The following is a 27,109-nucleotide window of genomic DNA, read 5'->3' as shown; positions in this document are numbered from 1 at the left end:
TGCCTGGAGGGGCTGTGGAATCTCCATCGTTGGAGATACTCAGAAGCCATCTGACCATGGCCCGGGGCAGCCTGCTGTAGGTGGCCCTGCTTGAGCAGGGAGCTGGACAAGATGACTTCCAGAGGTCCCTTGAGCCTCAACCCTTCTGTGATTCTTTGAAATACATAATTTGCAATTAATTTCAAAATATCGCAGGAGCATTACATGAACCTTTCTGTACCCTCAATACACAATAGCTGTATGATAGAACTAATTTAAATGAAAAGAATAACTTGCTAACTTGCCCCCTAAAAAAGAAGGAAAACTTAGAAAAACATTATTAAATCAAATAAATGACATTTATTAGGAAAAAAAATGCTAAATTGTTTCTTAATTGTATGCCTCTAGGAATATTACTGAAATACTGATCACAGTCATGTGATAAACATAATTTATAAGATTGAATTAATATTTATAAAACAATTTGTTCAGCTTTAAGAAAAATGTTACATAAGAATAGTTTGTGAGGAGGTTTCTGTTACATGGCCTGATACAGAATGGAACAAATCCATAAATGTTAATATGGACACTGAACTTAACGAATTATTTCCAAGTGCTGGTAGTCATTAATGTCTTCTATGGCAATACCAAGGAAAAAAATGTTCACCTTTTTCTCAAGTTGCAAGGCAAAACTGAAACATAGGCCCGGTTTTCTAAATAAATCTATTTTAATAAAGTCTGAATTAGAATCCAATCAACATGTTTGTTTTTTTCTTAAGAAGCAATTTTTGTTTCTGTTTCTTCCTTTAGCCAGTAATGTTGAAGTGCTCATGTCTGGAAATGTTCGCTGCTACAATGTTATAGTGGAAGTGATGAAAAGTTTCCCCAGTAGTGAAACAGTTCAGGAAGTGAGTTGCTGTTTGTTGCACAAGCTTACACTGGGTAAGTTGACAAAGTTGTTTATAGCTGGCTTACGCTGTGTAAGAGCTGGAGTTAACTGCCAGCAAGTGTTACAGGCAGCAAGAGGACTACTATTTTAGTTAATCATCAGGATGGTATATAGCTCCACGTCTCTAATTATGTAAACATACTGAGGTAACATTGGCCATGGTCAAATTGGTTTCCTTTTGTGTTAAATATTAGTAATAATGACAGAAGCTGCCATAAAAGACTAGAGTGGAGAAAAAAAGTTGAGACAAAAGAGCAGGAGAAGCACAAGATGAGAATGGGAGATCAACAGATCCCATTCTGTATAAAGTTACTAGAGAAGAAGAAAATTCCTTCTAGATTTCTTTTTTGAAGTGGAAGTGCTGAATATGTGAGAAACAACTGATGCTACTGAATTACCTGGGATATATTCTCCAAGGCTGTGTTTTTCCTCCTTGCAACGCATTTACCTTCAGAGACTTATGGTTCATTCCTGCCCAGCTATGGTGCCAGTCTTGCAGCCCCCTGTGCTGCAGCAGTGAAAGAACCGCTGGCTCCTGGACTTCCCTTGACTTGGGCAAAAGTACTTTGCTTGTCTGTGCTTACGCGGGCTAGTGTCACATCAAGAGAAATAATGGCAATGTCAAAAAGGGATTTGTGGTGCCTCTTGGCAGCTTTGTACTCTCTCCTGCTGCTATAATTAGCTGATCTGGGCAGTTGCCAAGGACCACGTAATAGGAAGTTCAAATGAAAATAAATATGTTTTTACCTCTGCTGCATACAAAACCACTGTGAGTAGCTGCCCAAGCAGCTCTCACTGCACGGCAGGTTCTTCTTCATCAAGGACTCAGCCAAGGTCTTTCTCATGAGTTAGACATCCCAATTCTTGCAGCCTGAAGCTACTGCAGATACTCGTACCAGTGCATGACTCCCCTTAATCAAGTCAGTCCCATCCTTTCACCATCTGTTTCCACTTCTTCATACAGACATTGTAGAAAACACAGATCAAACTTGAGTGCAATCCAGAGCACCTCCAGTTCTCCTTCAGAAAGCCAAATAAAAATTTCCAGAAAATGTGGTGCTGCTGGGGCGCTATTTGCAGTTTTTTGGCAAGAGGTGATGTTACCTTTGAATGGTTTCCTGTGCAAGGCTAACTGAAGATAGGCAGGGAAACCTATCTTGTGAGGGGACAGCAACTCTGTTGACATGCCTTGATCTTGCCCTAAGCACAACCAGACTGGTTTCAGTCCCACATTTGTCATACATGTATGCTGACCAACAAGTAATAGTGGCAGTGAAACAGCCACAAGATCTATTTCTTCTTTCAGCATAACAGATGCCCTTCATCTTAGTAAGGAGCCACTTCAGGAGACTTATGGGAAGAGGTGTCCACAGCACCACACATTTAGGGAAACAGTTGTGAAATTGCTAAGTGCTCCTGGAAATAGTCTGGAAGATTTCCATACAGCAAGTGTGGCTTCCCAAATTATTCTGATGGACACTGTCTTCCTAAACCCATGTTAACTGGCATGGTAATGGTAAATGAAATGGTAAAGTCAGCACCTACTAGCTTCCAAAATCACCACCATGTATTCTTGCTAATCTGGTAACGATTATCCTAGATTTGGCTGTAATCAGAATTTTAACTGGCTGATACCTGTTTGGCCAGCCACAAGTCCAACATAATTACACATCACATAGCCTAAGATTATTAATTTCATGAGGTAAGTAGTGTATTTACACAAACATACCATTTCCATTGAAATATGTCAAGAAACAGTAATGCTGATATAACATGACGACACTATGACAGAGTAAGAAGAAAAATACTGTTTCCAGTTGCACCTGTAAAAAGTGTTAAGCTCAAGGTTTTAGAATGATGGCTCTGTCTTAAAGTCTGTTCTTAAGCATTCTGTTAACTTGGTCTAATTGAACTGAGTCATAAAACGTTGGGAGAGGTAATTATGTTCTGGTGAAAAATCTAGACATTGAAGGTAATCATCACTTATGGGACTCAGGACCAGAACCGAGGGAAAGAAATTAGGTTAACAGCTTTTTTTCTGTATTTAATTGTATTTTTGATGCTCAAAGATGAGGGACTTCTTAATTTAGTACCTTGTCTGAAGGGTTTGAGAAACACTGATATAGATTTTAATCTGACCTTTTACATTGCTATTGTGATTCTCATTTTTACTACTCAAGAACTAAACAAAATTGAATATCAAAATACAAAACCATAGCTATCAAACTGTATTTTACAAAGTGAGTGTTGCTGTATTATTTTATGCTTGATACATAACAAACAGGGAAGTTATTTTCATTTGCTTGCTTTTTGCAGAATTCATTGTATTTAATCTATAATATAAAATACTGTACAACCTACAAGAAAAGTTATGCTTTAAATATATTTATCATCAAAAGGTAGTTCTTTCTACTATTCCAGAATGTATATAATCTGTATTTATAATGCGGACCATGATCTATTTAACGAGCAGGGCAAAACAGGGTTAAACCACTTGATTGACAGGGTAGATCAAATCATTACAGGAATTCAAGACCAGGACTGCATTTGCTTCCTGGCAGGAAGTCTGCAAGTGATATGCTGACTGTATTTTTCTTATTTTGATGACAATGTGCACTTCATTTTGCATTAAACTTCAGTCTTTTGTAAAAAAACACAAAGAACTTAGATCCCAATTTATTTTCATTGACCTCTTCTTTCCACAAATAAAGCATTGCTGTGTCAAGCTCTCTAATCAGAAATCCAACGTTTGCTACAGAAAAAGTCTGTGCATTGTGTGATGAGAAATTTATGTTAAATGCCTATAAAGCTCTAGATATGTGTTTATATTAATTCAATATCTTATGTATTTTCAGGAAATTTTTTCAATATCCTTGTATTACATAAGGTTCCAGAAGTCATTGTGAAGGCTGTTAAAACATATCCTGAAAATGCAAAATTACAAGCTGCAGCTCTCAGTTGTTTAGCTTTTCTAAGTGAGTAAATCTCTTCCTAAATACATAAATAACTTACTTCATTTATCTGTCCACTTGTTAATTTTTTTATGCTGGTAATTTTCTGTAATCATTTTGAACTCCATTTCTTTAACATGAAAGCCTCAGGCATGATAACTTTGACAGAGCTAGATTTCCTACCTGCTTACAGTTTGTTGCCTTAGTATGGCTGTGTTTATATCATATGCCCAACATTTTCAGTGCCCAGTGCTGGTAAGTTATGTTGACAGGTCTTAACAAAGCAACCTGTTTATTCATAGGCAAATATTGCATAATCCCTACTTAACATAAAATGTCTAGAGATAACAACACTAATTTGATGCTGTGTTTTCCATGTATGACAGTACTTATTATATTGTGGCAGTTGATAGCAACACCAAATCAATGCTTGTGCTTGAGTTCTGAAATGAATTAAAAGATTTAAAACTTTTCCTTGAGTACACCCCCAGGTATTATTTTGAAGCAGAAGTTAGTTAGCTAGTGGCAAAAAGCAGGGATTTGATCCTCTTAGTCTTTGAATAATTGTGCCATACAAAAGTCAGTAGAAATGCTGTTTTAGAGTCCCCAAAACAGCAAAGAATAGAAATCAGACTACACTCCAGTAAGCCTCAGATATTATGGTCAGTGTTGATACCTTTTTTTCCCCTAAATGCTGAAAAATCACAGATATAAAATTATTTCTTTTAAATTCTATTGTACTTTCTGGGACCAGCTATTTCTCTCTTAGCAACTGCAATTTGCATTTCATTTTTTAATGGCACTGCTTCAGACTGTAGATGGCTCTGTGGTAAGTGGTTATGTGCAAATGAATCACATTTCTATTTTATGTCTGTGGTATTCTGTATGTAAGTACACAACAAAGAAAAGTATGTGCAGGTCTTTTTCAGAGCCTGAGCATTGACTGATCTGTAACTATGTACCTAATTTACTACACTATAATGAAGTTTTTTAGTCCTTCTATAGTGTTAAAGACATTTTTCAAATCTGTCATAGACTTCAAGTCAATAGACTTCTCCTTCCCGACAATAGGCTAATCCTCCGAGTGATTTTCGCACATAGGCAGTGTGAATACCTTCATGAGTACATGAAGGTTGAGACTTGTGTTTTGTTTTTCACAATAAGAATTAATTGTAAATATTTTATATTTCAAGCTGAAACAATATTCTTAAACCGAGACTTAGAGGAAAGAAAAGAAGAGGAAGAGGAAGAAAAATTATGCTGGTTGGAAGCGTGTTACAGAGCACTAGAACTACACCGAAAAAACACAGATGTGCTGGTGAGAATTTCTGGATGATGGGGGCGTGTGGAAGGACTGCGTTATGCATTAAATAAAATGTTCAGCAGCATCATTTTCTGCCATATATCCTTGGGCAAACAAGGCCTTAAAGACTGGATTAGACTTAGAATAAATCTTACCTTTCTTGCCTTTTCTTATCTTTGTTCACCTCAACAGGTTTCAGTTACTCGTTTGGATCAAATGTAGGTAGTTAAGATGAGACCTGTTACCTGAAAATTTGGCTATCCAAACGTTGTTTACGTAGCTCCTCTGTGTACAGCAGCAAAACACAGACCCATCAACAGAAGAATTAATCTTAGCCTAAAATAAGTGTCAAAATGTAAATCAAATAATGAGAATGCGACACACATTTGTAACTCAGGCCTATCCCAGCTATAACGAATGTGACAGTCCACACCTTGTTGTATTTCTACATAAAGCACCTTGTACCTTTGTCATGGACTGAAAAACAGTTAAACTATTTAAATTTTTTCATGTATTTTTGATATTCTAAAGGCGTATTTTCTTAATCCTTTTGTCTCCTCTTGGTTTATATTTAGGAGGCTGCATGCTGGGCTTTGAAAAATCTGTTTCTGTATCAACACAACCTTCATGAGAAGATTGGAGATGGAGATAATCAGTCAGTGCTAATATCTTGAACTGCATTTTTGGCAAAGAAGGAAATGAAAGCCTACTATTAGGCCATTTTGGGTCTCATGTTCCAATTATTTTTATTTTTCTTTCTTGTTTTCAATATGGTGAAATGCATGATGATCAACCACACTTGGGAAAGTTTTTTCTTGAAAAGTGTGCTCACCTTGACTCAGGCAAAATTGCTAGTGTTTTATTAAAGGGTCAGAACACACTCTAATAGGGCTAATTTTTACAGCTCAGAAGGAATTTCTTCTTCAGTTGCAACAAGGATAGGGAGGATTAAAGAATGTAAAAGTAGGGAAAATAGGGAAGATTAAGATATCTAGCACGTAAGAGGTATGGAAAAGGAGTGCTCATTTTCCCACAAATCAGATAAAAGGTCGTAGTAGAAGGGGTGCTGCCTCATCAGGGAGAATCTAGGCATGGGTTAGACACAGACTTTCATTTTACTTAAACTATTTCTCAGACTTGCTTAAAATTTGAATCATACAAATTTTAGTAATCCTGTTTTGTACCCCTTCTGGACCTCAAGACACTTGGAAAGCATGGTTCCAAGTGAATTCAGAGAGATTCAGAGTAGGCTAATATGCATAGTTTGCAAAGGACTTTCTGTCTGCTGTTGCTCTGGAAAAATATTAGAAGCCATGTACAATCATCTGAAAATTTAATTATGTTGCTTAATACCTTTTTAGGAAACTGAACTACAGTTATGAAGTAACTGCTGTAATATGACCAATGTGCAGTGATTTGTTTCTCTCTGTGAAAGGTTCCCAATAGACAGAGCAGTGATGCTCTCCATGCTGATGCACTCCTCTTCAAAAGAAGTGTTTCAGGCAGCTGCTAGTACCTTGGCAATTTTGTCACAACAAAATGGTAAGGAAATTTAATTATCATTACTTTCTAATTCATCAGAAAGTGCTGTAATATTAAAGAATATTTAATGTGCTGTTGTATGAATGAAATATTCTCTGTGATTAGAATACTATGCAGTTGTGTTTAGTAGGAAGTTTATTTCTTGGTTTGAAAAAGCTATTGTTGGCTATTATCAAAGAGAGTATGTGGATGTAAGGAGCTCTTTGCCAGTTTATGTGTTGCAATGCTATTTTTTGGAGCAGGAGACGTGAAAAGAATGTGTTCTCTTTGTATGCTTGTTTAAATATTTATCATATGTTTGAATTTTGTCAAGAGCAGCATTTGCTGAAACTCACATGAATAAGGATTGCAGCCCAACAAATACCATTTTCTTGCTTAACACAGGGGATTTGAACAGTCCTGTTGACTTCAGTGAATCAAATCATGTGTAGAAAGTTAAGCATGTATTATGTACTGTTACACAGTTTTCAAGACTGCCTTAGTCCTGATTGTGTCCCTAACATGGCTTCATAACTTTTTTCAATTTGCAGACCCCCTCAAAATTTTTCAGTGGAGATGTGGACCACTGGGTAGAGTATTTAAGCCTACTGAGAGTTGGCCTGCTTTTATTAGATACCTTTCCCAGAACCCTTTGAAATGGTTATGGACCTCAAGTTGTTTGTAGACTGCACATTGAAAACCACTGGCTAGATAGGAAGATAAAGACTAGCAGTTAATTACTATTCTCTAGGTGAGCAAGCATTATTTTATCACTAGGTTACTGAGCCATCCAGGTACATAAAAGCTAACAATGAAAAAGTGTTACAGTTATTTATGAGCTAAATATGTATCTAGATCAAGAAATAGATCTCATAAATGTATGCATAATGTTATCATATATTATACCAGATACTTTTATAGTATGTTACTGACAAATGGGCCTCTGATTCCCATCAGAAATCTAAAGTAAATTTTTATTTTTGTCTTTTTTTTTTCTTGGTTTTTTTTTACCCCTAAGTCATAGAATCATAGAATAGTTTGGGTTGGAAGGGACTTTCAAAGGTCATCTAGTCCAAGCGCCCTGCAATGGGCTTACACCAGAAATGATAGACATAAAGAAGCTTAGTAAAACACTGTCACAATGCAATATTGCTTGAATTAACCATTTGAAATGGATGTACTGAACTGGGAATGACAAGAATTGGTTGTAGTTACCATGATAAGGTAGAATATTTTTTAAGTGTTCTGAGTTACAGTTATAGCTACAACATGTGCTTTGGTATTTGAATTTTTAAAAAAATGAATTAACAAAGGTAAATAGAGTGAATAAATAGAATTTCTTTTTTGTAGCCTTATTTTGGAAGATAGAAGGCTTTTTGAAAGTTTTAAATTCTAGCTTTCCTACATGATAACAGAGTGCAATTGAAAGGAAGCATTGTTTAAGAATAAACATTTTTGAAATAAAACAGTATATTCACTTTCCCTTAAGTTAACTTTCTGTAAGTAAAAATAGCAGATGTATTTAAACTTATTAGGCATTCAGGAATTATAATGCATTTGATTAAGCTACGAAAACAGAAGTCAGCTTCAGCTCAAATTGTTTCCCATTCTGATTTATACTTTTATAATGTGTTTTGGGGGAGGAAAAAGGTAGAAAAAAGGGGGGAAAAGTTAGCAGTTCTGTTGTTCTTGAGAACTATACATAAAGAGAGAGATTTACTTATAAGATGCTTGCTATTTTGTGTTGTAGTAAATATTAGGAAGACACTTTTGGCTAAAGGAATACACATGAATATTTTGGATATAATGAGGAAACATCCACATTCTCCTGAAGTGGTTGAAAGAGCCTGCAGAATTCTGAATCATGTTTTCGAAGGAAGGTAACATACTTAGAAATACATGGCAACTTCTAAAGTGAAGGTTTATGAGATTCAGTGCTGTAATTGATTACATTTCAATTATTGACTGTTTCATTGATATTAAAATTAACCATAGGCTGACAGCCCTCTTCAAGACATGGAATTTTCTAAGCCCTGTAGTCAAATTCCCTGTTGGATATATGTAGGGAGCTACATGTTCTTCCCTTCCCTTCCATTCTTGAGCAGTGAGGTTTGAATATAGACTATCGCTAGGTGGTCTCCCCTCCTGGTAGCCACACTGAATTCCATTAAGAGCTGAGAAATTTCCCTCAATATTAAAATACAATTGTTTAATATTCCTTTTGGGTTGGCTTTTGCAAATGCTCTAGAACATGACTGGAAAACAAACTTGTGATTTATAAATACTGATATACAGCATAGGAACATCATTCCAAGTGTTTTTCCAAGTTTTTCTAGCCTTCCCTGAAACCTTCATGTATACTAAGCAGTTTGTGAAAAAATGACAGACTTAAGATGTAGTCACAGAATTTCTTATGAATAATTTCATTCTATAAAGAAGAAAACCTCAAAACTTCCATAATCATGTTCACAGGAATAAAAAGTATTATAAAATGAAAGAAGAAAATAACTGTAAAAGTGAATTAGTGGCCTTTGGTTACTGTCATTTCTAGGAATGCTAATGACATTGAGATTTTTTTTTTTCTTCAAGATTAGAACCTAACATGATTGATATTTTGTTTATTCTCCAAGTATCTGATAATTCATCCGTAGTTTATGACAATTGCAGAGCACTGGATTAAGGAAGATGTATCTTTGCACATATCTGGACTGGAATCAAAGTGAAATATGTGAATCCACCACTCACGCTGAATGAAACACTACTCTCTGTGTATCACTGTTCTGGACTGGATTGAAAATTACCTCTCAATAGTCTAAAGTGGAATTAATTACATAGACTGAATTCATGGAATGCCATTAAAATATATTTTATATATTTATATAATATATAATTTAATTATATAATAATATACTTAATTTAATTTAATAATATATGTAAATAATATATGAAGAAAAGTAACATAGTTTAATTTATATTTCATAGCTCAAACCAGATTTACAATGTTTTAAAGCAATATCACATAGTGTTAATTAAGGAAGCAAATGCATGTAAAATTTAGAAATGCATTATTTTTTTTTATTTTATAAACAATATTTTCAGTTTCCTTCATCTGGATATAATGACAGTAGCTGCATCAGAAGTTGTAAAAGCCATGAGGAAACATGAAAAATCACTCTGTGTACAACTGGAAGCACTTCGAGTCCTTTTACACTTTATGATGCCCGGTAAGTCACCCAAAAATATAATCGGTGAGGCGTCATACACCAAATCAGAGAATAGAATTAGTTAGCTGGGTTTTAGTCTTTCTTATCTAATGAGACAGCCTTTAATGAGACTTCAGAACATTTCATAAATTTTCAGAAATTCAGAAAACTGCTGATTTCCCCTTGATTTCATCAGTGAAGAGTTAGTTCCGTTAATTCAGGGAATGGGTGTGGAGCTATCACTGTGGTTGTATATTTTCATCATAGATGATACCCTTTCAGTGAGAGCAAACGGTGATAATGACATCAACATTGTTGTACTACAAGATGCAATTATTTTAATAGCGTCTCTTGGAAGGAACATAAAAATTGGACCTCTGACACCAAAAAATAAGAGACAGTGATTTAACGATATGAAATATACTATTATATACTATTTCCTACAGAAAGGGAGAAGCCAAACTGACTAGCTTAGAAATTCCTTTCCAAAAAAAAACTCTTTAAAGGCAATCTACAGTGGGAAAAATATGTTCGTTGTTAGTTCTGTACCTTTAATAGAATTTGGGGAAAGTTTTAACTCTTCTTATCAGTTTACTGCTGTACATGCTGTTTTTTCCTCTGATGTTGAATGTGAGAGTACAGATATGCGATACTGGTTTTTTTTTCAGAACATCTTTTTGCAAGTATCTCTCAGCAGTTTTAGTTGAACATTTACAAATCCAATAACTCTGAAATTAGTAATTTGGCTAATATGCAGACTGATTTCAGGTTTTCAGTTTTTTTCTATTCTTTGAATTATAATCCTAATACTTTCCTTTTTTTTCAATAAACAGCAGGATTAAGACTTGACATATATATTCTAAGGTGTAGGCAAGGTGCTTTTTTTGCCAGTATACTGGATGTGACACCCTTCTAAAGTGTAATCAAACAAAGAGAGCGCCGACTGGATGTTGGAATTTACAGGTTGTCATGGTTTAACCCCAGAGGGCAACTAAGCACCATACAGCCACTCACTCACTCCCTGTTGGTGGGTGAGAGAATCAGAAGAGTTAAAGAGAGAAAACTCCTGGGTTGAGATAAAAACAGTTTAATAATCAAAGCAAAAGCTGTGCACACAAGCAAAGCAAAACAAGGAATTCATTCACCACTCCCCATGGGCACGCAGGTGTTCAGCCATCTCCAGGGAAGCAGGGCTCCATCATGCGTAATGGTTACTTGGGAAGACAAAATGCCGTAACTCCGAACGTCCCATGCTTCCTTCTTCACCCCTCAGTTTATATACTGAGCATGACATCGTATGGTATAGAATGTCCCTTTGGCCAGCCTGGGTCAGCTGTCCTGGCTGTGTCCCCTCCCAGTTCCCCATGCACCCCAGCCTCCTCGCTGGCAGCCCAGCATGAGAAGCTGGACAGTCCTTGACTGCTTAGCAACAACCCAAAACATCAGTATGTTATTTTCATCCCAAATCCAAACCACCTCACTAGACCACCTATCAGCAAGAAAATTAACTCTGTCCCAGCTGAAACCAGGACACAGGTTAATTAGGGAATAAAAAGTAATTCATGGGGAAAATAGTAATCGGAACAAATATGAATGCTGAAGTGACTTTGAAACGATTTCTGGGTACTTTCTGTAGTGCCACTTGACTGCAAGTGCCAACAACTACAAGAAATGTACATCTGAAAGACTTTCCTATGTTCTTTTATTTGTGCTCACCTTCCACTTATGTCATCTGTGGGTAAAATTTGGCCTATGATGTGCTGCCAAGTGAGAAAGGGCAACTAGCTTATAGCTTCTCTATGGTGTCTCCTTTCCAGAAGGAAGAGGCATTCTGAAGCAGGTATCAGGAACATCAAGAAAGCCCATAGCTCAAAAAAGTAATACATCGCAGTGTACCTTAGGCAAAATTCTTTGGCATGATTTTGCATTTTCAGAGTGAGCAGCGAGCAAACATATGGTGAAATAGTCATTTCAAACACACTGTACTCACACTACAATGTAAACCTGGAGGGACTCCAGTCTCTGTCACTACAGCATTCTGAAAATGTCACAAGATCTGAAATATGCCGAGTCAGTTGTTAAAACCTAGCTGTTCAATTTTATTGTGATGTTGGGTTAATAATACTCGGTTAACACTTGGGAGAATATTAAATCTGTTCTTCTGAGGAAGGCTGTTTTTCATTGTTGCAGATACAAAGAGTGAACACCAGAACGGTTCTTCCAGAGATGTGGGAGATGCTGCTTTTGCACTTACATTAAAAGTCATTAAAAGCCAGTGTCTGTTGGAGGGAACTCATTCGTTGGTGCTTAATGCTTTGAACAGGGTATAGTTAAAGCTTTATTCTAATTAATTTTGTCACTATTTTAGACTTGCAATGGTCAATCATTTGTAAGTTTTAGTTCCACATTGATTCTCCTATTGATTTGATAGAATTAATCTTAACTCCCTCCTGAGTTTCATCTATCATTTGTGGTTTCTTCTTAGTTTGTTCCAGATGGAGTTAGATACTTTATACGGTAACTCTAAAGGTTATTTATAAAAACAAGGCTAATTTTTTTTCAAGCATATAGTTTATTTGTGTTTTTTCATAGACTAGTTTATACATGAAAAGTGTCCTCATGCCTACACCTCAACTACTAAAGAACTGAGTGGTTCTTCAATATGGCTTTCATGGGTACATACTCCTTTGCTTTCAACAGAACAGTGTTTCTCAGTTGTCTCCATTCTTTTCACTGTTCAATTCTATAACTTTTTCCAGCCACTGAAAAACAGAATGATCGCTGTGCCCTTGAAGGGCAAGCTGAAAACTGAAAGGCTGGAGCAGACCGCACTGGGCACTTTGCACAGCAAACCTTAAATCCTAGTGATAGGAAAGGTTTAACTTCATAGCCTTCCTGAAGAATCCCACCTCTACAAGATTTACAAGGTTCACATGACCACATACAAAATGGATGTAGCAATTCATGATTTTTAGAAGTCTTGCAACAATTTTAGGCTTGCCAAACACCTTCAGTCAAGGAAATTTGTGTCTCTTGCATTCATTATAAAAGTCAGAGCAAATAATGTATCAGCAGAAGAGTGCTACAGTGTCTAAAGGACGTTTCTTGACCTGAAGATATAGGATATAAGAGTTAACAAGGGAGGCAAAATAATTTTTACTTCAGAATGTATTACAGTCTCCACTGCTTTGTGACCATCCTGATTGCTTTTTCTGACCCAGCTGGTTTATGTTTGGGATACTACCATACCAACCAGAAGGGCTAGAAATTAACATATTTTAATGAAAAACTAGAGAAAGGAATAAAGAAGAAGATGGGCATGACCTCACTGAAATAATTTTACAGATTTGCAAGTCACTGTGACAGCTATGCATATTTTCAGATCTAGGCCTTATCTAGGTTTCTTCCATCTAGAAGTGGGGCAAAATTGGGAAAAATAATCACAAATAACCTATTGAATTGCTATTTAACTAAACCTAAGCTTTTAAAACCTTGATGGGCTGTGGTAATAGGTATGTTGCTTCATGTTTTTTTCTTTTTGTATTTTTTCAGTTGCCACCATGTTTATCATGTGCCAGTTCTCAAAGAACCCAACTTTTGTTCCTTTTTATCCACAAAGGAAGTCCATTTTTTCACTCTCCTTGTCCTAGTAAAATGGTGTGAACTTGTGAATGTTTGTACTGAAACTTTGAGGGGGAAAAAACCCCACTCTCCATTAGAAAACAAGCTAGGGAATATTTTCAGAATCAAAGGTGAAAATCTGGGGAGGTTATGAGTGGCTGAAATTGATGGCTGAAAAGGAAACCTTTTGAAATTGTGATTATTGTTATTTATTGTCATATCAGCTGTAATTTTACATACTTCAAGAATAACAATTGCTTGTTCTTAAAGAGACGCTTTAAGAACAAGCAACTCTTCTGTTGCCATTGTAAGCAGAACAAACTTGATCTGATTTTGTATTCATTTCTCCATTAGTTTATTGGAAATCCTAGCATTCAGAAGTGTGGATTAAAACTACTTGCTTCTGTAGCTGAGTGCACTGGTGCGCTAGAAATTTTAACCCAGCAAGGAGCTACTGACACTGTGCTTCACACCTTACAGATGTATCCAGGCGAACAAGGTAGGGAAGGTATTTTGTTAGTTGAGTGTGAATGATATAGTAGGAGGGACTGATCAAGCAGAGAAGCTGTAACCTATCTATTACACTCTTTTGTACTGGATGTGATGTAGGTTACATGGCAAGAAAAGGCTGCAGCACCGCATAGTCCTCAGGTTCATCCACTTTGTAGTTATGCCTTATGCCTGGCCCTATAGTAGCTTATGCAAATAACTTTCTGGAGCCTTAGTAATATAAGACTACTTAGATCATGGGCTTATTCTACTCAGAATGTATGAATAATCAACATTATAAATCTTTCTTTTTTTTCTTCTAGACATACAGTGTTTGGGTTTGAGTCTTCTACGCTCTTTGATTACCAGAAAGAGTTTGTGTATTGCAACTATGCATGTCTTGTCAACAGTTCTGGTTTCTACTCTGCGACGATTTAAAGACGTTACTGAAATCCAGATGCATGTATGTATTATTTCTACGTACAAAGACGAAAGTGAAAGGCAAAACCTTAGAAGATTATTTTAACGTAGTTATATTTGAAGTGTAATTCCTTATTTTAACTACTTCATTCTGATTTTATTGCAATTACTAGATTAGTATAAGCCTTTATAATTAAACCAGTATGGCTGCTGTAGAGATGTTTTTTTTGGAGGCATATATTCAATCCAGAATATGTAAGCGTAGGTTTAGGTGTTTACCTAAGACTTCTGAGATCTGCAAGCTAGAACAAATTTCTCAGTCATGGTCCATCATTCAGTCAATCTATAATCATTTAATGAAATAACCGTCATTATACTATTGATTGCCCATGTTTGACAGTTAATAGAAAATAACTTAGTTCGCAGCCCTGTCACCAGCACTAAGCTTAGTGTAGGAATGCTGTATTTAAGAATAATATTACTGGAATATTGTGTCAGACTTTGGATCTACTTGTGAATATGGAAGGAGAGTTCTTATTCTGTCTGCAAACACACATTCCACCCTCCTTGTGTGAAAGTTCTGTTTCCTCTGCTTCAGAAGCTTTCCCTGTTTGTTGCCAGTTTCATTTTTCTAGCAGAATGGAGCTTGCCTGTGAGATCAGCTTCCTCTGAGAGTTTCTGTACTTCTGTTTCAGATCAATATGAAAATATCACAAGTACAGCCTCTCTTCTTTACTGCTGTCTTTTCCTGAAACCTTCCAAGTTTCACTTAGCAACCAGTGTAGAGAGAAAGCAAAATAATGTGGTGGAATGAGGAAGTTACTTAAAGTGATTTAGTCTCAATTAGGTTTGAACAGAGAGTCCATAATTTACCCAGCTAACCCTTCTACGTGAACTGTACTTCCAGAATCACAGGATAATTTTGTATTTCTTTTTAGTTTGTAGAAGAAACCTGTTAAGTTTTTCGTTTAGCCTTTATATTTTTTTCAAATTCAAGGATTACAGAGCAACACATTGGGACAGGGGATGCATCTTCATCCCATATCCTTAGGAGATTGTTTCCTCTGTATGTTTTCAGGAAATCACAAGTACATTTGTCACTGCCAGGCAGGATGTTGTCAGATATTATGGTGCATAATTTGTCTTTTCAAAGTGTCAGTTAATGTCTGTTTAAGTGGGTCAGCTAAACAAACAAGAAACTACAGCTATATAAACACAGAGACACCAGGTATTTCTACCTTCTCTCGTGATCTTCTCTAATTTGTGAATTATTGCATCTTTAAAAGGAAGACAAAAAAATTTAAAGCATTTATCTTCTGGTTGAAATTTGATTTTGTTACACAACCTGTTTTAAAATCACACTTTTTAACACTGTACTTATTTCAGTCTTCTCATTGTGTCCTTAGGGATTTCATGCAATCTTGTCAATTCTTGGTTTGTCACCTTGTTTTGCAAAGCTGCTGGTACATGAATCATTTGATGCAGTCATTTTCTACCAGATGTCTATGTGTTTCACTGACCAGCGAGATCGACAGGTATCTTCTCTCTTTTGACAGCTCCACAGCTGAAAAGTTTTGGTGCTTTTCTTGTCCTAACTTTGATTGTTTGTCTTCCCATTCAGTTTCAAAGCCTGTGTTGTAAATGTTTTGCTAAAATAGCTGAAAATGATGATTTAAAAAATATGATGCTGGAAAAAGCGTGTATTGAGTACAATAGTATTATGGCTGAATGTTTACTTCTACTGGGAGCTGATATTAATAAGAAGACAAAGACAAACTCTTTGATCTATCAGGTAATATATGGAAATATATAGTTTTATTGCTTTAAAATTTGTGCTTTTGTTTCCTTTCTCTTTTCATGTAAACATATATTTGGCAGAACACAGCAGCAATACCCAGTACAATCTAACTGTGACCTGAGTGGTGTTAACAACCCATTGCTACTCATGGTGACTTCAGGCTCACTCTGATGTTCATTGAAACACATTTCACTTTATTGAAGCTCATAGTGTCACTGTCACCTAGAATGTGCCCACACTGCCAGTTTAGTTCTGATGCAGGTCACTTTAAAGTCCATGCTTTCTGATTGTTTACCCTGTTCACATGCAAACCTGGTTTCAATCAAGTACTGACTTAGCCTTAACTTTGGAGTATTTTTGAGGAAGAAGCCCAACATTTGCGAACTCCCAGTCATTTTTTCTGAATTAATCAGGCATAGATGGCATCAAGCCCATTAGAGCCCAGTTCATCAACTGATATTCCAAATTCATCTCTTTCCAAGCTCTGTGTGGCTGAAGTAGAGATGGACCAGCAGACAGCCCTGTCCATACATAGGTTTCAGTGTGCTTAGTCCCACTCTGTTCTCGACCTGCAAAGAAGCCTGCCCTGGAATGGTGTTTTTTTTTAACTTTGTGTTGTACCTAAAGCTGAACGTAGTCACCAGTTTTTGTGCTGATTTAACTGTTATGGTTAGAGTTCTGACTTTTTATCAACACAGCAAAAGTAATATAACATCTTGAAATGCCTGCAGTCACATTAGCTGCAAAGAGCTTTCTCCAGACAGTAGCCACATCCAGAGCATCAACTGTTTGAAATACATTGACGTCTTAAATAAGGCCATAGGCAAACGTCCCATCTGGATTCAGCCATGCCATCAGCACTTACAAGTGCTCCTTGCTAAATGTGACTGCCTTGAAAATTTTTTTTTGAGAAACGGTATGTATGAGCACTTCTTAACTTTGCTTCAGTATCAAAGTTTTAAATGGTCTGAGAGAACCCCACCAGTACTGCCTGGAGTGAATTAGGAAGTGTTAACTTCTTCTGGCAGAGCTGGCTGGGTGATAAAGCACAGCTGAGTTTGGAACCGACCATCCATCCATGGAGTCTGAGGTAGGCAAATCAGTATTAGAAAACCACAGTGGAAGTATGGAAGTAACTGGAAATAGTTCTAAAAAATATTTGTAATATTCACCATCAACACTGCTCTGTGTACCAATGTGGGCTGAGAGGAGTGAAGCTGACTGAAGCCAGTGGACCTGAGCTCCCTAGCACTAGGCAAGGCTTGATGAGTCTCACCATCGTTGCCTGTTCATCTGATATCCAGATGACATGGCAAAATAACCCCTAAGTGTCTTTTTTCCACTGAACAGATGAGTAAGTGGAGTTACCATAGACTGCATGCAGTAACCAAACTACATAAATTACCATTCATTTTTTCCTGGTGATTGTGTGCACTTATGGCACAAATTGCAATTACAGAACTCAGGCATTTGTTATATTTTGGGCAAAGACTTCATGAAAATGGGAGTTGGTACTCAGATGCCTTAGGCAGGCTCTGAGGGGTAGGAAGTTGTGTAACTGAAAAAGAGACGTGATCCTAAAATACAATAAATCAGAATCTGAGACAAGTCTCTTAATGCAGTCTGAGCTGTTGTTTGAGTGCCTTACATAAATTTTTTCATTCCTTTTTTCTGTTAGGTTTGCGAGAAAGGCAATAATCCTAAATTGGTGGAATTGCTATTAGCCAATGGTGCTCGAGAGCAGGATGTTCGGAGTGCTTTAACCATCAGTATAAAGAGAGGAGATAGCCAAATCATCAGCTTGCTCTTAAAGAAGCTTAGCCTTGATGTCGCCAACAGTAGTATATGTCTTGGCGGATTTGGTATTGGGAGACTAGAACCCTCCTGGCTCATTCCTTTGTTCCCAGATAAACTTACTCCATTAAGAAAACAAAGTGAGTATATATAGAATTTGCTATATAAAATGTGTTAACATCTCTTGATGGTACTATGTAAGTGTTTTAGATCAAGACCTTCAGCTGCGGATCTGTTCATAGCATTCAGCTGGTTTTCAAGCCAAACCTTGAAAATAAATCAAGTTATTTCTGTTATTTTTTGTAAACTATTTGGATTTCTTTGAGAATATGCCATCTTTTTGGTTTCTTATACATACAGATGCAGGTTCTGCACTGGCAAGAATGGTGCTTAAATTCCAGATGAAGAATATTTCAGAGGATAGATTAAGAGCCTCCTCTGATCTAAACTTCTCTGAAGATGGAGTGGATAAAAACTATGACTGGAATTTCATTTCTGACCCATTAGTGGACAGTGTTTTTCCTTTGAGTGATGATATTGATAGTGAAGGTAATTGTTTTTCTTTTTAATTTTTGTAATCTCAATCTATTGTACCAGGGGTAGACCATAGCCATAAATTATTTGTTTATTTGGATTTGAGATAAAACATTTCCCATCAAAAAAATACTTTTATCTAAAATTTTGTTTGTTGTAGCATTGGAAAATAGTTTATGGTGAGTATGTATGTCCTTTATCTACAAAATTAGGACCTTAAAGCATTTTATTCAGTTATCCATTTAAAATTACTTTCTTGTAGAGAGAAAGAGTGGGATTCATCCAACCCGATTTAGATAGTGACTATTTTGATCTCTGCTGCTGAGCTATTCTCGTATGCTGCCTCTATAGTCAATAGCAAAAAGCAAGTGCTTCAAGAACACAATTTGTCTCATCATGAAGTCAGGTGTACTGTGATCTAGAATCCCCATTCCCTGGGTTGTCTATAAAAAAAGTGCACACAGCTAAGTCTGGTATAGACTTATATACTATATTGTTAACTTATATACTATATTATTAACAAATAAAGTGGGTGAAACAAGCCTATCCCAAATATGTCTAATGATTAGAAAGTGTAAATGACAAGTCTATGTTCAGTTCAACATCATTTTCAGTAACCATGTCAGGAAATCTGAATGCCTTCAACTTACAAAAATCAGCATTTCTGTCTATAATACCAGTAACTTAATAATAAGGGTAAGTGGCCTTTTTATTGTTCAGATGTCACTGTTGTTTTAGAACTGTTGGATACTTAAAATCATCACAGATGAAGAATTTGAATTTTGGAATCAGAGGATCCTAAGGAATTTTTTCAGTTCTGTTTTGTTCTTTTCTTTTACATCAGTCAGCACCATTTTTAATTTCTGTAGGACTATCTCTGTAGCACACACATATAATACGTACTATTTGTTGTTCCACATAGAAGAGTTGTTGTCATATGTAAATTATGGTAAAAAAAATACGGATTTTGCTAATAGCAGTGATTTTAGAAGTTCTAAAAGTAGCTTTGAGAAGAGGAACACTAAATGGGTCCAGATAACCCTAAATCACCAAAACCAGAGTGGGATTTGATGTTTCATTCTCAATGAATGTGGGAGTGCAAATTTATCTATTAAAATACAAACTTTTTATGTTTTAAAAAGTTATTTACACTGCAGTAGCACAAAGATGTGTTACAAAACATGTATAATAATCCCAACCTGCTGGAAATTTTAAATGATAAAGCATCAATATAACAAGCTGCAGGTCATATTTGGAGCATGTCATGTTAGTATGGCCTACATACTCTAAAACACATTGGCAACATTCTTGGCCTACTGCACACACAATTAACCAGTGAGATCCTGCCACTATTGATGCTTTTGAAATGTATCTCTCCTTTGTATGTCAGCATCTGTATTGCAGTTGAATTCTAAGCCTCATCTTCAAATACATTTTCTCACTTATTTGTCCTCCTCTGTTATTGTTTTTTACTAGGAAGTGAAGGTTCACTTTTTACAAAAAAGAAGTCCAATTCTATTGCAGTTGCTGATTTATACGGTAGGGAAATGGCATTTCAAAGAGGTTCTCCTACTTTGCCACGACATTCCTACTCTGTGGTAAGTCAGATCCTTATTCATTCCAGGCTTCTTAGAAGTCCATCTGTGTTGCCTACTGCAAAATTGTTAATAATCAAATGTTAGGAAAGGTCATGTAACTATATGGGCTCTTATCTCACTGTTGCCATTTAATATTTCCTTCTATGACTGCAGTTACTGTGCTCCAGATGACTGTACAGATGAGAGCTTATTTCAGCAAAAATTTATGGTCACTAAAATGTACATGTTCTTGTGAATTGCTCAAATTTCTGGTCTGATGTTCAAATGCAGATAGAGAAACTGTGGACCTATTCACAAAGACTTAACTACCCCTTAGTGAAGCTAATCTTCAGAGTGCCACTGCGATCAATGAAGACAGGCCAATTCCATAAGAAGACATGAAAGGACAAATCGATGGAATCAAAGTCAAGTTCCTTTGAAAGAAGCTTGTCTCTTTCCATTGACTGTAAAGGGAAACTGGAGAGACTGGCTTCCCTAGAGAAAGTTATTTTTTGTAATATCCTACTCCATCCCACCCTAGTGAAAGTCATTTTAGCTTGCCAAAAAATGCACTACTTCCATGGCACTTTAAATTTACTTTTCTTTCATATTGCATGGATCAGTAAGTTTTACAAAGATGTGACCTATTGTTATTTTTAGTTTAAATGTACAGTTTCTTTGTGTTCCCCCTGGAAGTCTTGATAGAAAGAAACCACAATGAAAAGAAATTTACTGAATTTCATTTCATTTCAGATATCTGCACATGTCCGTAACTGTTTTTTGTTCTCTTCTGGGATTTTCCAGGGACCTGGCTCAGATTATGAACCATTAATGAAACAAAGAAGAAAATTCTTCCCTTCAGATGAATCCACCAGTAAGTAAACTGTACAATTTAACACCTATAACAGATTTTTCATCCTTAATGCTTTCATAGACATAGCATGTGAAAATTTTAGTCAGATTATATATTTGTTTGCAGAGAGGACGATATATTTTGGAAATACTATAGTGGAGTATGAATAAAGCATATATAGGGAATTCTTTTTTTACTGGGCTTCACAAATAATCTATGTAGAATTAAACATGCAATGAAATTTCATGAGTGCCCTTATTAACTTTCAAAAGCTACTTCTGTTGCACAGTGCATAAACATCCATCTCTTCCCTACTGTCTTATAAATTTCTGTCTCTTAATAGAAGTCTTCATGGATTTGGATCTTAACCAATATCCAAACATTCACTGTCTTCTGCATCTTTAGATCCCAAGTTGATTGATCTTAATTTTAATTATGTGATAAATGAAATCATGCTATTTTTCCCATGTTTTTGTTTTAATAGAAAGTATCTCAAAATTTTCACCACATATGAGACCATCAGACAGTCTTTCTTCATTGATCTCAGAGAAAGAATATATTAAATCACTAGATCTTTCATCAAATGAGCTGGAGAACATTGATGCCATCAGCCAGAATAGCAGCTTAACTAGTCATCTGGAACATCTTGAGAAACTGGAGCTCCACCAAAATGCTCTTACAAACATTCCAGAACAACTGTGTGAAGTAATCCTGCATAATTTTATGTAATACAAGTTGAGATCAGTTATAATAGTTTGTCTCTAACAATGTAGCCATAACAATACTACTCATGAATGTGGGTGTATGTTTTTGCATGCTTCATACATTCACTCAATTTTCATTCAGTGAATTTATGTTCAGCAAGAAATAAAAGTATTTTTATGCAACTGTTCTAAGTCATTTACTGCAGAGAACTGCATTAGGACATGTTAGGTTGAGTAACATAATAATGTAAATGGAACCGAGAACTGCAGGCGATTCATATCTCTTAAATTTTATGAAACTGAGCTAATTTTGAATAATGCTGTATATTTTATTCTGTAATAGAAATATTATGGCTTACATTGGTATGATTGCTATTTTCTGTTATTTTTCCTAGTGATAGAAATACAAGTAAATTAATAAATTGTGTTAAATATAATTCAATTTAAAACCTGTAATTTCATATTTTCATTTAACTTTTTAAAAATGAATTATCCTTTTCTTTCAGAACTTGAAATGCTTGACTTACTTGGATTTGCATAGTAACAGATTTACTTCTTTTCCAACTTATTTACTGAAAATGAATTGTATTGCAAATCTTGATATCTCTCGAAATGACATTGGACCTTCCTTTGCTTTGGATCCATACCTCAGATGTCCAACTCTAAAGCAACTTAATCTGTCATACAATCAGCTGGTGTGCACTCCTGAATTTCTTACAAATGTTGCTGAAAATCTGGAACAGCTGTTGCTGGAAGGGTGAGTAGCATTAGTAAATGGACTGCAGCATAACAAATATGACAGAAAATAATGTATTTGTCATCCAGAATCATGACTGTTACAGCATGGAAAGGATTGTTTAGCGAGCAGTGAAACACTGACATTATCTTCTAAATGTGTAAATTGCTGCAATTTTCAGTGTTGTATTACAAAGCACATGAGAATATCTGTGGGCCTTGATAGAATCTAATGCATTGCAGTTTCAGTAACGTACTAACAATGTTGTAGTTCAGTGTTTTTCTACTGCCATGCTATTCATCCACAGGACTGTCTGTGTTGTCTAACATATTCAACTACGTTTTCTGTGTACAGAAATAAGATGGTGATATTTTTTACTCAGACGTTCGCACAGAATAAAGATAACAACATATGTAACTAAAGCAAGCAGTATTAAATATATGAATCAAATTTACAAAAGCAATATTTTAAATTAAAAATCTTGTTGCATTTCTTTATTAGCTTTATCTTGAACTTTGTTAGCAATGTTAGCCTTGCAAAACAGTGCTGCATGGCTCTTTTATCTAGGTATTTTCAGGATCTTTGTGTCTTTCTCTTTCTGGTGTTCTTCACAGAATACATTGTCTGTAACATTATATACTGATCCTGGATTGTATCCCCTATGTGGAATTCCATTCTTTTTTTTTTTTCTTAGATTAATAGTCATTCTGTGATTATAAACCTGCAAACACGTATCTTTAGTAAACAGAACTACTCACAAATGCAACAGTGGACTTGAGCTGCAGTATGTAATCAGGAGATGACACCTTGTAGTACACTCTGACATTTGCTCTCTAAATTAACTAAAACAATCTTAACATCATAGAATCATTAAGGTTGGAAAGGACCTCTAAGATCATCAAGTCCAACCGTCAACCCAACACCACCATGCCTACTAAACTATCAGTCATGTTATTCCATGCTGCCACATGTACCAGTATTTTTGATGACTGGTCAGTCTTTATATAGATAAAAGTCTTATTTTTTGTTTACCAGTGTAAGGATAGCATTGTCAGATCAATAGTCTTTACTTTTAGCTAATTGTTTCTGAATAAAACATGGATTTTTTTTTCTTCATGTTATCATAGGAACAAAATTTCATGCTTATGTTCACCCATATGCTTGAAAGAACTGAAAATTTTAAACATTAGTAAGAACAATATTTCATCCCTTGCTGAGAATGTCTTCATGGGCTGTACAAAACTGGAGCAGTTCAACGCCAGGATGAATGTTCTTGGTAAGTATCTGTGAAAATAGGATCCACCTTCTGGAAACTATTCCAAGTCACAAAAATTCTCAACCTACTAGCATTTGGAGTCTTGGGAGAACAGAAAAGGAGAACACCACATAATATGCTTGTCCTTGTTTATACAGTTCCCTATGTATGAACTCTTGATTACTGTTGGAAGCAGTATATTTCCAAAGGGGTTTGATTAGACATTTGACCTGACTCAGCGTAACTCATCTTGTTTTTACATTTGTAGTGGGTACCATAAAAATGGTTGAGTGTACCTGGGATCATACATACTGTTAGGGAAGGTTCAAGGCAGAGGAAATCATTCAAAGTTAGCTTGCAAATCTAGTACTAATACAGGTTTAATACTGTACTGAAATACATATCATACAAGCAGCCTGGCTTGTATCAGAAAGTGTGGCCAGCAAGACTAGGGAAGTGATTGTCCCCCTGTCCTCAGTACTGGTGAGTCCACCCCTTGAACACTGTGTTCAGTTTTGGGACCCTCACTACAAGAAAGACATTGAGGTGCTGGAGCACACTGGAGCTTGTCCAAAGAGGGGCAACGAAGCTGGTGAAGGGTCTAGAGCACACGTCTTATGAGGAACAACTGAGGGAAATCAAGTTGTTTAGTCTGGAGAAAAGGAGGCTGAGGGGAGACCTTATCATTTTCTACAACTACCTGAAAGGAGGTTGTAGTGAGGTAGGTGTCGGTCTCTTCTCCCAAGTAACAAGCGATAGGATGAGAAGAAACGACCTCAAGTTGCACCAGGAGAGGTTTATACTGGATATTAGGAAAAATTTCTTCACCAAAAGGATTGTCAAGCATTGGAACAAGCTGCCCAGGGAAGTGGGTGAGTCACCTTCCCTGGAGGTATTTAAAAGACCTGTAGATGTGCCGCTAAACCATGGTTTAGTGGTGGACTTGGCAGTGTTAGGTTAACAGTTGGACTCGATGATCTTAAAGGTCTTTTCCAACCTAAATGATTCTGTGATTCTAAGTATTACCACACTATGTCCAGCATTGTCTTCTGAATAAAATAGAATGTTTGAATCAGTGCCTAAATGCAAATGTCATTTGAGATGCCCTGAAATATCCCACTTGGCTTACAGCTTCTGGTCCAGAAAAAGCAGGTCTTCCATAGCTCTTATGATGTATCTCCAAGGCATGTGCAGATAGCTCAGGTCCCACAGGGCAGATCACCTTTACTAGAACCCAGTGTTTAAGCAACTGAATTGAGTCTACGCTGTATTTCAGTGACTTAGCATATTTTATGCAAAAGTATCAAAATTAATTTACTTATGAAAAATACAAATTACATAAATGAGATTTTAATGATACTGCAGGAGCTCATAAATTACTGTCAGAATTTATTTCTATCTTCGAGACATAAAATCTTCCATTTTGAAATTATTGTCTCAGCATTTCAGAAGGTAGCTCTCATACCTGCATTAAACACAACTAACTGAACCGTTAGATTCATTTTTATATCTGTAAGACCCATCACTCATTGAGTGAAATACGGGGATGTTATGTGTACTGGCAATACAGTAAAGTGTAAGTAAAATTATTTCAGCGTAGAATAGTAGAATCGTAGAGTCTTTAGGTTGGAAGGGACCTTTAAAGGTCATCTAGTCCAAGCCCCCTGCAGTGAGCAAGGACATCACCAACTAGACCAGGTTGCTCAGAGCCCCATCCAACCTGACCTTGAAGGTTTCCAGGGATGAGGCACCTCTCTGGGCAACGTGTGCCAGTGTTTCACTACCCTCATTGTGAAACTTCCCTTGTATCTAGTCTAAACCTGCCCTCTTTTAGTTTAAAGCCATTACCCCTTGTTCTGTCACTACAGGCCCTGCTAAAAAGTCTGTCCCCATCTTTCTTATAAGCCCCCTTGAAGTACTGGAAGGCTGCAGTAAGGTCTCCCTGGAGCCTTCTCTCCTCCAGGCTGAACAACGCCAACTCTCTCAGCCTGTCCTCATAGGAGAGGGGTTCCATCCCTCTGATCATTTTTGTGTCCCTCCTCTGGACCCGCTCCAACAGGTCCATGTCTTTCCTGTGTTGAGGGCTCCAGAGCTGGACACAGGACTCCAGATGGGGTCTCACCAGAGTGGAGTAGAGGGGGGCAGAATCCCGTCCCTCAACCTGCTGGCCACGCTGTTTTGGATGCAGCCCACGATATGGTTGGCCTTCTGGGCTACAAGTGCACATTGCCGGCTCCTGTCCAGCTTTTCATCCACCAGTACCGCCAAGTACTATGCCAATATGAGATGAAGTATAGTAGTATGTAATGTAATAAAAGCCGATACATTAAACTTGGGTCTAAACTTCTTTCATTTGGGAGTTTTAAATAAGCTTTAAAAAAAGGATTCAGATTCTGCCTCCGGTAGCTTTTTTTCTTTAACCTTCCTTTTTTTTTTAACCTTTTTTTTTCTGCTCTAGAAGTAATACCTGACTTGTCATCCAGCATAACAAGCTTAAAATTATCCCAAAATCATTTTATTAATGTTCCAGAAGCAATTCTTCTTCTACCACAGTAAGTTATTATTTTATTTACTGAAGTTAGTGTCAAGTCCTTGATGAAGAAAATCTGATGGCAAGACCTTTGTTAAGCAGAAAATTTTGCATGTTTTACAGATTTTCAGGAAATCTTGTCTAACAGGTTAAATCCAAAACTTAGCAGTTTTTAACTGAAAACAAATCAAGTCACATTTTCTTCATTATTTTGAGAAAATTTGTTCCTCAGATTGAGACCATTGTTATTGAAAATACGTTGCTTGACTGCTGAATCTGACAATTCTTGCTGAGAAGACCAGAATGAATTTATTATTTTCTTGAAACCAAGAGCAAAAAGATACTGTCACTTTTTCCTTTTCAAGAAGCTCTGCAGAATTTTGCACAAGGCTACCAAGATTAGTTTTTCACTTCCTAAATACCACAAGATATTTATTCTCAAAGGATGACACTTCCCCTTAATGGAGTAGTGATAAAGATGCATGTGACATTTGTTTTGCTATACCTTCAAAGCATTGCTCATGTGAAAATCAGACTTCTGCTTGTTTTTGTAGAAGTTACTGACATTAACAGGTCACTAGAATCAGATAGTGAGAGGAGTGCTTGGAAGGGATGATCAGATCACTTATCTGATAGATGTGGGTAGATGTGAATACTGATGGCACCATGTGGAGGGCAGATCCACAGATTTGTGAACTTACATTAACCAAATTTACATAGAGCACATCATTATTAACATGATATTACACTGTTTCAGCATGCTAACATTTATATTCACAGCAGCAAATTTAATGGTTGAAAAAGGGGCAACTTTCAAGTTTTACGTCTCCCAGTCCAGACAAATCAATAAGGAGCTGCATGGATTTTTTGCATGTTTCATGCGCCATAGGAA

The 27,109-nt window shown here is 36.4% G+C and overlaps 1 protein-coding gene across 1 annotated transcript in view; it reads left to right on the top strand.

The window, feature by feature from the left end:
- LRRK2 (leucine rich repeat kinase 2) overlaps nucleotides 1-27,109 on the top strand; it is a gene marked incomplete at its 3' end in the record, with an annotated part of 72,252 nt that overhangs the window by 14,689 nt on the left and 30,454 nt on the right. Inside the window, exons 7-26 of the mRNA XM_082007382.1 lie at nucleotides 790-921; nucleotides 3,784-3,903; nucleotides 5,073-5,197; nucleotides 5,758-5,837; nucleotides 6,618-6,724; nucleotides 8,454-8,583; nucleotides 9,803-9,927; nucleotides 12,097-12,230; nucleotides 13,882-14,026; nucleotides 14,340-14,479; nucleotides 15,843-15,971; nucleotides 16,058-16,228; nucleotides 17,913-18,168; nucleotides 18,389-18,577; nucleotides 20,039-20,160; nucleotides 20,944-21,013; nucleotides 21,477-21,697; nucleotides 22,203-22,453; nucleotides 23,560-23,708; nucleotides 26,146-26,239. Of these exons, the coding sequence (XP_081863508.1) occupies nucleotides 790-921; nucleotides 3,784-3,903; nucleotides 5,073-5,197; nucleotides 5,758-5,837; nucleotides 6,618-6,724; nucleotides 8,454-8,583; nucleotides 9,803-9,927; nucleotides 12,097-12,230; nucleotides 13,882-14,026; nucleotides 14,340-14,479; nucleotides 15,843-15,971; nucleotides 16,058-16,228; nucleotides 17,913-18,168; nucleotides 18,389-18,577; nucleotides 20,039-20,160; nucleotides 20,944-21,013; nucleotides 21,477-21,697; nucleotides 22,203-22,453; nucleotides 23,560-23,708; nucleotides 26,146-26,239 (2,890 nt within the window). The remainder of the gene's footprint in view (nucleotides 1-789; nucleotides 922-3,783; nucleotides 3,904-5,072; nucleotides 5,198-5,757; nucleotides 5,838-6,617; nucleotides 6,725-8,453; nucleotides 8,584-9,802; nucleotides 9,928-12,096; nucleotides 12,231-13,881; nucleotides 14,027-14,339; nucleotides 14,480-15,842; nucleotides 15,972-16,057; nucleotides 16,229-17,912; nucleotides 18,169-18,388; nucleotides 18,578-20,038; nucleotides 20,161-20,943; nucleotides 21,014-21,476; nucleotides 21,698-22,202; nucleotides 22,454-23,559; nucleotides 23,709-26,145; nucleotides 26,240-27,109) is intronic.

The sequence above is a fragment of the Phaethon aethereus genome (genome assembly GCF_964289735.1).
Source record: "Phaethon aethereus genome assembly, chromosome: 1".
Classification (NCBI taxonomy): Eukaryota; Metazoa; Chordata; class Aves; order Phaethontiformes; family Phaethontidae; genus Phaethon; species Phaethon aethereus.
Note: the sequence above shows the minus strand (reverse complement) of the source record. Positions and strands in the feature narration are given on the sequence as shown.